The sequence below is a fragment of the Chaetura pelagica genome, unplaced genomic scaffold (assembly GCF_000747805.2).
Source record: "Chaetura pelagica isolate M959 unplaced genomic scaffold, ChaPel_1.0 scaffold171, whole genome shotgun sequence".
Lineage (NCBI taxonomy): Eukaryota > Metazoa > Chordata > Aves > Apodiformes > Apodidae > Chaetura > Chaetura pelagica.
Window position 1 is genome coordinate 1897081 of NW_009952066.1, and position 12421 is coordinate 1909501.

Sequence of the window (12421 nt, forward strand, 5' to 3'; positions counted from 1 at the left end):
CGGGGCAGAGCCGGAGCCGCGGGCGCTTCGCCTCGTTGTTCCCGCTGCGGGCAGCCTGGGAGCGGGGCTGTCTGGGGGGCTGGGCAAGGGTCCCCAGCACCGGAGGGGCAGCGAGTGGTGAGCGCTTCTCGGAGGCGGCCTTTGTTGAAGGCACCTTTTTCTGCCTCGGCTTTTTCGAGCTTCCTTTGCGGGTTCGGGGAGCTCTGTCGGCTCTCCCGGCTGTGGCTGTCGAAAGGCAGCAGTGCGTGTCCCTTCACAGCTGCAGGAGCTGCTGGAGAAAGTTACTGGTGCGTTTTGCTTCTCCTGACTTTGGGCACTTGTGTTGCCCAGTCTCAAAATATTTGTGATGTGTGGCATTGTTTGGGTACAAAATCGTACATAAATGCATTTCCTGCAGGGGTCTCTGGAAGATCTATTCCCAGAAGCTCTGCTGTTGTCAAGAAGACTAGCTTGGGGTTTTCAATATTTTTTGAAAGTCAGTAGGGGATCATGCATTAGTGTTTCGTGATGCCTTTCCCATGCTTGTGGTAAGGTTGGACCTCTTTCTCTAATGTCCCCTTACACTTGGAGCCTTGACCCTAGTCGCTTTATTATGCACGTGGAAGCCAGTTGATGTGTTTCAGCTGTGAGCTATGTTGTGTGAGGGTTTGGGTGGCCTTGTGCCATCTGTTAGTCAGCAAACTGCATCAGGAAAGTCTCTTTTAAGAGCTTTTGTACACTGTCCCAGTTCAGGTGAATCAGTGACAGTGTCAGTGTTTAAGCTGGAAGAAGGTAGATTTAGGTTAAACACTAGGAAGAAGTTCTTTAGTGTGAGGGTGGTGAGACACTGGAACAGGTTGCCCGAGGGGGTTGTGGAAGCCCCATCCCTGGAAGTGCTCAAGACCAGGTTGGATGGGGTCTGAGCAATCTGATCTAGTGGGAGGTGTCCCTGCCCATGCCAGGGGGGTTGGAACTAGGTGGTTTTTAAGGTCCCTTCCAACCCAAACCATTCTGTGATCTCATTTTAGATTGTTCTCCTGAGAAACACGGAGGAGGAAATTATCTGATTTGTAGTTCTTGTGTACAATTACCATTTTTTAGTCTACTGTTTCAGTCAAGTTTGGCAGGTATGCCAAAGAGCATAAGAGCCTCAGAGACGTGTTGTGAGAAGTGGCTGGAGCTTAGTGGCTTCTCAAGAGTAGAAGCTGGGTGCTGTATCTTCTGCTGAGAAGGTGCTCTCTGGTCAGTCACTGTCTGTGTTGTTTCCGTCAGCCCCCCTAAATGCTGGGTCTTGGTGGTATGAAGTATGCATGGGGACCAAGTTACTGCCCAGGAAGCAGCTTGGGGCTTGCCAAGACAAAGGTGCTCCCTTCAGCCTTCTGCCTGGTGTGTGCGCCAGGCTGCAAGGCTTGCACTGAGGAACCTCACCGTGGTTTGCAGCCTGGTCTCATTGGTGGTGCTTGAGACTGAATTTGAGATTAAAAGCTTTTTCTTGTGATGTTCCACTGATAGGAAAAAAAGAAGTTTTGAATATTCTGTACCGTATTTTGAATATTCTGAGCTTTTGTGGTGAGGACACAGAGTATGATCCTGAGCAAGAAGATGGGATTCTGTGATGTCTCATTGTTCAAGTGCTGTGTAAGGAATATTAAAATAATACAAAATTTCACTGTATTTTTTTTTTTAACTCTTTGTCCACGAGGTGAGCTTTAGAATGTTTTGTGAAAGCGTTCTGAGAAAGATTGGTCTAAGGGACTGTAATGTGAGCTCACCAACCTTACATTTCTTCCTTTTCCACCTGACTCACTGACATAAATGAACTTGAAGAAATAAGACATATAGCAACTTTCTGTTAATGTTCCCCTTTCAGCCTCTCAGAAAGACACAACTGAAACCAAGACACACCTAGTTTAAGATTAAATACTGGGCTTGCTCTGGCTCTTGGTTATACCCATCTCATGGGAGTGTTAGGTTTTTTGTACCAGTGTGGTAGAGGAGGTTATCAGGCTCCTGTGATGGACCTGATGGGTGGAGCAAATGGAAAAATATACCTATTAGCATGACAGAATTAATTTATGTCCCAAAGCAGATGGTACAGAAGGTAGTGCTGTCTGGTGGCTTTCTGTAAAGATACTTATTACCCAGTTGGCAAGGGGTAGGGGGAAATACACCTGTCACTTCTTAGGAAATATCTTTTCTTCCAAGTGTCTACTATATTTGGAGGTAGTGACTTGATATTTTGATTAAACTTATTATTGCACATTGATGTTAAGTCAAAATTATAATAAGTTCTGGAGGGCTGGGTAGTATATTAATGGCTTGTTGCCTGAAGTGCTATGATATGACAGCTGGCTGTCTTCTGGTGGATATGTTTTATTGCAGGGACTGTATCAAAGCAGCCTCTTATGTTTCTGAGATGTCTGCTTTTGAGAACATCAGTGTAAACATTTCAGATAATATGGGAGTGGCTTTTTAAAGATATCAATCTTCATAGATATCATTGCAAGTGTGTGTTTCGTGATATTACTCAGCATAGAAAATGAAACAACACATGTAAGAGTCTCTCCTGTATTTATGGAAAACAAAGCTTTTGATATGAAGGCCCAAAGCCAGTTGGATGTTGCTTCTTTTTTTTTTTTTAATTCCCCCATACGTGGCACTCCGTGTGCTGGCCAGGGGTCAGAATGTGCATGTCTCTGTCTTCCTCCCACCCCAGTCATTTTACTCCCTGTCCCCAGTTGCTTCACTCAGGCCATAGTGGCACATTCTCAAAATAACTCTCCTTTTTTAATGTCTCCTGAGGAGATGCCATCTTTTCTTCCTTTGTTAGTTTTAAATCACAGGAATTAAATTGTAAACAAAATTACAGTCTTCTGACATCCTACTGATGTAGGAGGATAAAAATTAGGGAAAATGTGATAAGGGAAAGGAATGTGTATGTCTGTAAATGAGGGGTTGTGTGAGCACCAACATCAATAATACCCAGTTTTTGGTTGCTTCTGGTCTCTTAGCTGCCATCTGTGTAAGTTTGTCCAATACACAAACTGAAAGAAAAAATCCCCTTTAAATTTGTGTTGCTCGTAACTTCCCTCAGGTCTCTAAGGCCCTTCAGGAGCTGAGTTCCTGCTTCTGTGTGATAGCCTACCTGCCTGACAGTACAAAATCCTAACGAGAATAATAACATTATTTTAAAGTGGGTGTTCATTTGTGTTAGGTAAATGACCAGAGAATTTATTTATTTTTTTTAAATTGCTATGAAGATGAACCAACTTTCAGAACTTTTGTAAAGTAGTAGGAACTTTTTTCCAAAAACAGTATGTAGAAGTGTCAGTAGTGTGGTCTGTTTTTAGGATAGACTTGAAAAATAATGGCCTTGTAAATGTTGGTGATAGCATACAAGTTTGGCTCTTTCACACTCACTTGCCGTAAATTAAGCCCTCTACACTGTTTCCCAGAGTAGTTTCTGTGGGCCTTTTTTAGCATAGATGTATCCCTGCTCCTTAAGACTTTGCTTCTGCGGCCCTTCTTGGGTAAAAAGATTTTTTTCTTTAACTGAAATGTCTCTTTCAGTGTTTTCTTCTGATGTCCAACTGGCATGTTTAGTGTAACGTCTTAGCATGGCTTAGTGTATTTCCCTTGAATTTTTCTAATGGTTGCAAGAATTGCTCTGTCATGATACAGTATCTTCCATGAATAAAGATGCAATAGGCACAACAGCTACTGTCTGCTGTAGTTCTCCAGTAACCTAGATGGTGACGCTCTTAGCTCATGCATAAAATGGGTCGAGGTATCGCATGATACTTTTTATTTCATGAGGGTGATGAGCCTTTTCTTCGTGGTGCTGTTATTCTTACTAATTTCAGAGTGTGATTTGCCCAAGAACTTTATTCTTTTAAGGCTGGAAATTATAAAATCAGTCTCTAGGTAGTCTCTGTGAACAACCTTCTGGGGATTTAAGTTGGCCACCACCACTCACGTTCCGCCTGGAGATAAAAGGAAACGGGAGCTTACCCTTTTGGTGTGGAATATGCCCCGAGGTGCCTGAAAAATGATGACAACAGTTAAGCTGAATTAAGGGCTTGTATTATCTTTTATATATATATATATACTGAATTATCTTAAGGATAATGATGGCCTTGTTTTGAAAGTAGCACAGCCTTGGGGCAGTTCCCAAACCCGAACTGTTGCATGGGTTTGTGGATTGTGTTGGTGCTGAACGCTGATACTGGTTGAGGGGTGTTGTGGCAGCATGTACGTACTCACACTTGGCTTTGAGCCTGCTGACGGGCCCACCTGTGCCTTGGAAGGCTGGGGGCAGGCTGGGGTTCCAGGAAGGTAACGGGCACTTCCAGCCTGTGCCGTGGTACTTCACTCCTGCACACGTGCATAAGAGCAGGGCTGTCTTCACAGTTCTTCAGTGCTTTACATGTATTCCAGTTGTGTCCTTGAAGAAACTGTCATTTGGATCCTGGCCTGGAGAACAGCACTGTTATGTGCCTTGGTGTGTGTCAGGAGTGCCACTGCAGGCAGGTGTGGGGTGCTGTGTTCCTTCTCTGCTTTTAGCTTTTTCTCTGCTGAGAAGTGGATAAATACATGGTAGACCTGAACAGTTACTGCAGTCCTCAGTATTTTTCTTTAAAAGATGCGAATTAAGAAGAAACCCATGTTTTTCATTTAACTCCCTTCATTTAACTAATGATAAAGCAAAGTAGTGGGGTGTTTTTACTTGTGGCACCATCTTGGTTTGCACAGTTCTGTGCAGCTAGATTAATACAAGCACAGTAGAAATTTTCATTTAGAGACAGCCAAAAGTGAATGCTTCCAAACTTCTTGCTGAACAGTTGTTGTTCCGTAGATTTCATGTGATGTTTGAGGTGTTAAAATTACTTCAGAAATAGTTCTCATTTGAGGCTTTGTTTAGTAACAGTATGTTACTGACATTCCTTTGAAAAAAATGAAGGAAAATTATTTTCTAGGCATTTATCTAACAATTAGAAGTTCTAATCTGAAAAAGCGCAGGGGTTTTTTTGGTTGTTGGTGTTGGGTTTTTTTAAGGTAAGTAAAAATTGTATGTAGTCTCTGGGGTGAGGCTAGTAATAAAAGTTTATCATTAACCAGGTCTGACTGCAAAGTTGTCTCTTCATCTCCTGTAAAATGTTAAGTCCTTGAGTTAAAGAATACCCTTCAGAATTGGGAGAACTTTTAATAACTAATATAAAGCCAAGTGACTTTGGAAGTTCATGAAATTAGGGGAGGATTTCTTACTACTTAAATTAATGCAGTAAAATTTGGTAATTAATAGAAAAATAAAAGGAAAGCTGGTGTGCTCACGACATGATTATTGCCCCCTCTAGATTTTTTTTTTTATATGAGGAAGAGTAATGAGAACTTGGCAATAAACTCATATTCTTATATTAGTACCTGAGAAGATTGTTTCCCTAAATTATACGTGTTTGTGAAAAGCATCTATGTATCTGATGGCTAATAACATTTGCCAGCTTGCCTTAGATTTCAGTGTACAGAGTTTTGAATTCATGAGGTGGCTGTTTTCAACAGTAGTAATCTGAGAGCTATTTATGAGTAAATATAAAAAGATAACCAAATGCCTGCAGCTCAGTCACAACCTTGCCGCTTAATTTCCTTGAATGCTAACAGGTACTTTTTCTGTCAATGTGATTTGCCGAAAGTCAGTATTTTATATTAGTATCTTAAATAGTGCCTGAAACTGTCAGTGATGTTTTCTGTTTGAAAACTAGAAGAGAGACCCTTATCCTGCTGCAAGTTACACATACATATCGTAGTGATCCAAGTTACTGTCTTGGGCTTCCTGCCAACTTTTATTAAGTCCTTTTGAGAAGCAGCCTTTCTTGCTGCAGTCTCTATTTGCCTGTGGTGATTGTTTCTTGGTGAAATGAGTGGGAGCAGCTGGGTTGTGGGGAAGGCCAAAGCAAGAGAACAGTAAAAGAGCTTGAGATTAATAAGCTTGCCATGGTACAGCCTTTCTGGAGATGCTTTCCGTCAGCCCGGCATGATGTAGAGGGGAAGGAGATGGCTGGAAAGGGTGGTGTCCCCTTCTTGGCTGGTCCTCCTGCCAGCTGCATGCCGGCTTAGCCAGCGAGGACATCGCCCACCTCTTCTGTGCCCAGAGGAGCTGGGTGAGGCATTCATGGTCTGTGCTGCTTCCCGCTGCTCCTCATCACAAAACACGTGCATGGTGAAGAAGTAGGGAAATAGGGTTTTCTTAATGTATGTGCAGAATGTGGAATTCGGTAGTGAAATGCCTAGGAAAGCTCTGTCTGTGACATTGGAGCATTGGAATTACCGGGTGTGTGGTTTATTTAGTATGGGTTGGGGGGTTTTTTGGGTATCAGGATGCCAACTTGCACACAGAGCTGCAAGAAAAATCTTGCTTTCTGAGTGAATGTCTACTCTCAGGGTTGTAAATGGGAGCATTGTTGTTGGTCGCTTTTGAGGTTAGAAATTATTTTCCTCTGTATCTTGTGAAGGAGTATGAGGAGCAAAGCAGTTCACTAAAAAAGGATGTAGCTGTAAGAATGCAAGCTTACATCAGAATACTAGATGAATCACCACTGAAATGCCACATTTGTAGAAAAGGAAAATTTACTTTTTTTTTATTAGGCAGTTCCTTTCTCCTTTCACAGTTTAAAGGGAAAGTTTCCTTTAGATTTAATGACCTCATTCTTTCATATGAAGTACTTGTAAATGAAAGCCTTGTTTCTCCTAGAGCTGTATTTAACAGAATACATTTGTAGAGAGGAATAATTGCACTTAGCTTGCAAGTTCAAGTCCAGTAGCTTGTAGGAAACAAGTATAATGTAAAGGAGTTTCCATGCACTAATTTTTTCTGTAGTATAAGCAACTGAACAAAGCCTTACTTCTGAATAAGTGGTTTTTGTGTGTGTGTTTGGGGCTTGTGGGGTTATTTAAAAATATTTTTATTAATTATTTTTTTTTCCCCAGGGCTAAAGTAATTCTTTCTTCTGTAGTTCTGTGATATTATTGGGTCATCTTGTCATAATTAGCTTTGTTGTCTTGATTAATGATTAGATTTCTTGAGAGGTGAAACTTCAGTGAGAAGACGTGTTGTTAACAATTGTTGCCCTTTATTCTCTTAGTTCTGGGTGGAATAGTCCATCTTTTATTGACCAAATGGGGTATAATAAAGGGCAAACAGATGAAGTTAGTGTGTTTTGCAAGTGTCGGATTTAGAAAACAGGAGTTTTTTTTTCTTTTTAAAAAAATAAACTTATTTCAAATTTTGGACTTAAGGTAAGGCACTTAGGGAGTACTTGGGTTTCCATTATTTTTTTAAAGGAAATGGAAACAGGCTGTTTTCTGAATTGGTCTGCATATCAGATAAATTTAAGAACTGGATTTGTAATTTGCACACAGAGATCATTGCTTGTATTTGTTTTTTCAACAGTGCCTGCTTGTTTTGTTGATACAGGAGCCATTTTGTTAGATACCTAGGGCACATCCCTTCTTTCTTTCTGTCTGTCTGTCTTGTAATGGAAAACAAATGAGCATAAGCCACACTATAAACTTTTATAAATTAGGTAAAAATTGAAATTTCCCTACTTTACTTTCATGAATGAAATCATAACCTAGTGTAGAGTATTTCATGAGTCACTAAAATTGTTTCGTATTGCATTTCATTCTGTAATACTAAACTTGCATGAAGACAGCAATTCTCAGCTTTCTGATGATGTGCAATAATTCCATTTGTTCCTCTTTTCAGATAATGTGGATGGAAGTGACCTGAAGCAATTTTTTGAGAGCAATTATTCTCAAATTTATTTTATATTCTATGAAAACTTCGTAACACTGGAAAATAGCTTGAAACAAAAAGGTGAGTTTTGGAGTTTTGCTGGCAGTTTCCCTAACTGTTCTCAAAAGCTTTCTGTTAGAGCATATCTAATTACTATATAGGCCACAATTATCTATATTTGCATTAATAGTTTAATGCAGTATAGCATTACTATTAATCATTTTAATTTTATGGTATCAGAGGAGATGGGAGTGTAACATCTTTGACTTTAGTTGAGTATAAGTTTGGCATCTGTCTCATACTGCATATTTACAGTGAAACAATATTGTTTTCGGTCTTGCAGGGAATAAATCACAAAGGGAGGAGCTGGACTCTATTCTCTTTCTTTTTGAAGTAAGTTTTCCATACCATTAAACTAATTTCTATTTGAAATCTCATTGTCACTGTATTCTTTCTTACACCTTTACGAGAGATGAAATGGGCATCAATGAAAATGACCGTAGGAGTTGTGACTGTACAAGGTGAAAGGCAGAGAAGAACTAAGATGTTAAGTTTTCAGGTAGGACAGCAATAAAAATATTATTATGCATGAGAATGTTGGTTGAATCAATATCCAGAGTTACAAGATGTTATAAAAATTTCTTGAAAATCATATGGTAATATATCTGTCCTGAGGAACTGAGGATCAGCTCTTTGAAAATGTCCTGTTGTTTTGCAGTAGAATCTGGGAGCAAGTGATCAATAGGTGCATAGCCGCTGTTAACACTAGAGCTGTGAAAATAGTATTTGTTCCTTTTTTTTTTTTTTTTTTTTTTTTAATTTAAATAATTTTGTAGCCAGACCAGTGTCTTACAGTTTGGTTTTTTCTTTTTTTTTTTTTTTTTTTTTTTGTAAATTAAATACATTCTTGCTTCTGTAGTTTATGAGGGAGCTAGTTCAAAACAACAGCATTTTTCCATACGCTTTGTCAGTATGAAGTTGAGTGTTACATTTCTTTCGTGTGCCACAGCAGGAGTTTTGACTCCTTTCAGATGCAGGCATCTGAGTGCAGTATTAGGGCTTGGGCACAAGCAAAATAAAAGGATGAGAGTTGTCAAGTATTGCATATCAGTTTGATCTGATTGTGTGAAATGTTCATTTGTTAACTTTTTTTTTGTTTTAGTGGAACATCTTATACTTCCAGAAGCATGTCCTTCCCATCTCTGGCAGTCACAGCATTTTCAGTGTCTAGGGAGGAAATATTAGTTAGCTTTTGCATAATCAAGTTAAGATGTCTTTAATTTAGAAAAAGAATAGACTGTGATAGATCATTTTCCAAGGGACCTCTTTAATTAGTTATTATCTACATATACTTGGATGTGAGAAAATATCACAGGACCAGATAAAAGTCTAACATGTAAAAAAGTTTTTATAATGCACACCAGAAGTCTTAGCATAAGCTTTACCTGTCTGTGAAGTCAGACATCAGTGGTGCTTTTAGTTGTTGGATGTTTTGAAACAATTAGGTAAATAATTGGCCTGATTTCTTTCTTAAGGGTAAACATACATGTCTTCTGTTGGTTTCTTTTTGCTAACCCAACTTCGTTAATTCAGCTTTTGACTTGAATATTGCATCAGAGAAATGTTATCTTGGATTATACTGTGCGTTATTTTTTGGCAGGGGTGGTGAAAAAAACCCTAGCACTCTAGAAATTAAAATGAAAGTCAAGTGTTCTCAACTTTTACCCCTCTCTTTAAAAATGAAAAAAGCCCCACAACAACCCATCCCACACCTTTGCATTAATGTATAGTTTGTAGTTAAATAATATTTATATTGACCCTAGGATGCTAGTGTTTATCCTAACATGCCTGTAATACAAAAAATGGCCATCAAAATGATGACATGAAATCCTGTTTTTTTTGTGGTCTCATCTTTTGACTTTTATGGTGTAGCAAGTTCTTCCTTTTAATCTTATCCCTCCCTTTTGTCCTTTAACTACAGGACTACATTTTCAGACTGAAGTCTGAACATGAAGTTGTGTTTTCTGTTACTTATGATACTAGTAAAAGAGTCTGCTTTAGGATTTTCAATGAGTCAGTGTCGAAGAAAATGAGCTCCTACCTCTACTAGGACTGCATTGGGGCAGGAGAAATTCTGCCTCTTCCCTCCCTATCCCGAGTGGAGAAGGTATCACCACATTTACTGAGCAAGGCTATGCAGTTTAATTGAAGCTCATTAATAGGCTTACTCTGTGGTCTTGAATAAGTAATTAAATTTCTGTGGCTGTGTCATGGAATGGAAAATAGCTAATGCTTACTCACCCAGTTCAAGTGAATAAATACGTATTCTTGTGTCTTGAAAATGGGTTGCTACTAAAGACTTGTTTAATACTGCTTAAAAACCATCAGGAGAACATACTGGATAAAGAAGAAAAAACAAACCATAGTTATTTATGAGCAAAATGTTTCTCTGGTTCTGGTAGTGAATTGTGTCATAGCCTCCTTATTGACAGCTTTGAAGAGAAGAAATTGTGTAAGGTATTTGTGCAGAATTTGGAGTGGTCTGCTTTGTGGTGTCTACTGGAAGTAAGTTTGCAATCCATTTATAACTCTTAACACTGGGGAACTTAATGCGTTTTACACCACCTTTTTAGAGGGCCTTTTAGTGTAGAGACCAAGAATATGTCAGTCTGAACACAAGAGAAGGAAAAAATGTAAATGCCAAGTAAATAAATATTCATACTGTAGCTCATAGGAAAGAAAACTAATTGATTGTTAAGCTTACCATATTTAATCTGATGTCAGTGTGAGCCAGAGTTTTCTTCTAATTCACTAAATAGGTAATTATGTAGTATTGAAAAATCCTGAATCCAGCTGCTGAGGGTTACCGGTTTAAAAACCAATAAAAATACTTATGAAAATAGTTGACTTCTACCTTTTCTGGTACAGTTTGGTGGGTATTTTGCTGCTGTTGAGTGACATCTAGTGTGTAAAGTAACAAATACTTTTCCCACAAATGCTCTGAAAACTTAAATTAACTCAGTTGTCATTTATTGAAGTCTGAATTTTATGCATCAGCTGCATATCTTGGCAACTCAACAATAACATCAAATAACATATTAATTTAAAAAGGAATATTATTCCAAAGGGAGTAATATGGAAGGTTAATGGTTAATTAGGCAAGACTTAGTTATTTACAGGTTTGTCGTATGTTTCAGAACAGGTTAATGTTGTTTCTTAAATCACTGTTCTCTGTGAGGGCATTGTTTGTTACGGCTGTCAGCTGAGCACTGTGTGTCACAGAACTCAGGAAAGGTGCACTACAGTTAGGATTTCTAGGTCCCATGAAAGTGTTATGCCATCATGTGATAGTGAAAGTTTGGATTTTTTTTTATAATAAAGTATTTTTTTCTTGTGGTATCAGATACTAATTTGTCTGACACTGCGATTTTTTTGCATCTGTAATGGAATGAGAGCAGGCTGATTTTGATAGAATATGTAGATCAATTTTTCATTCTCTATAATTATGCTTTATTGCTTAAGAACAGCCAAATCTCTAGTGCATATACAGTGATAAAATTAATTACACCATTTAACATGTTCACTTTATGAAGTATTTAATTCTTAAATTTTACAGATACTTTTTCTAATGTAGTGAAAGCTACCCAAAATGATTTACAGTAGCTGCTACTGTTGCTAGAAATTTTTCTGCTACTGCCAGTGCAGTTCAGATCTGACTGCAGTTTTGTAGGTAGCTGAGAAGATGAGGAGAGGTACTCCCACCTCCCACAGCTGATGTGTGCTGAAAGCTTCTTAGTGTGTTTTTTTTTGGCTTGTTAATTTTTTAGTAGTGCACATGAATATAACATAAAGTGCCCTTGCATTTCACAGGCCCTTATTTGTAAAAGCATACTGTGTTGTTTGTATATGTTGTGCAAAAAGGTTTATGCTGTGATCTCTCGGTTGCTCTTAAGTCCATGTTTTTTGTGAAACTTCTGGTTTCTTGACCTTGGTGAAAATGTGAGCAGTGTGAGTCCCTGGGTTCAGGCACAGAGTAAGCATGGTATTTTTTTGTTTAAGAATCTGCAGAATGATAACTGTGGCAAGTTATCTCACGTAACTCACACTCACCTTGCTGTGCTAATGCTTCCAGCCCCCTGTATCCATCAGGCCAAGGAGAGACAACTGGATTTACAATAGGAACAGGCAGAACTATCTGGTTTGGCCTTCCTTAGAAGTTCAGCACCAAAGTTTTAATGCATCATTTCTAGGTCTTATTTGGAGTATCCTGAGTGAGTACACAGCAGGTGGATTTAAATATTAAGTGGATGTAAAGTAGAATAGAAAAGTGCTAATAGCTCTGGAGTATTTGTATTATACATGCTCAAACTCACTGTCTGCTTTGACTGTTTTGTAACACTAAGGGTTTTCCAGAGGTGATAATCAATAAACTGTTAGAACTTGCCCAACCATACTTTGAGCTTTTTACTTTTTAGCAGTAGCCACTGTTTTAATACAGTATTGCTGTCCTTAGAAGCACATCTGAATATAAACTACAAATAGCTACGTCCTCAGAAGATTAAGAAGTGGTATAAATCCATTGAAACATGGATTGGTCTGCCATGAGAATGGGAACATAATGATTACAGAAGCAGCTGTGTAGGCTAAATTTAT

General features: G+C 38.8%; 1 protein-coding gene across 1 annotated transcript in view; it reads left to right on the top strand.

The window, feature by feature from the left end:
* RALGAPA2 (Ral GTPase activating protein, alpha subunit 2 (catalytic)) overlaps nt 1–12421 on the top strand; it is a 156895-nt gene that overhangs the window by 33136 nt on the left and 111338 nt on the right. The window contains exons 2-3 of the mRNA XM_010005126.1: nt 7739–7849; nt 8112–8161. Coding sequence (XP_010003428.1) covers nt 7739–7849; nt 8112–8161 — 161 coding nt within the window. The remainder of the gene's footprint in view (nt 1–7738; nt 7850–8111; nt 8162–12421) is intronic.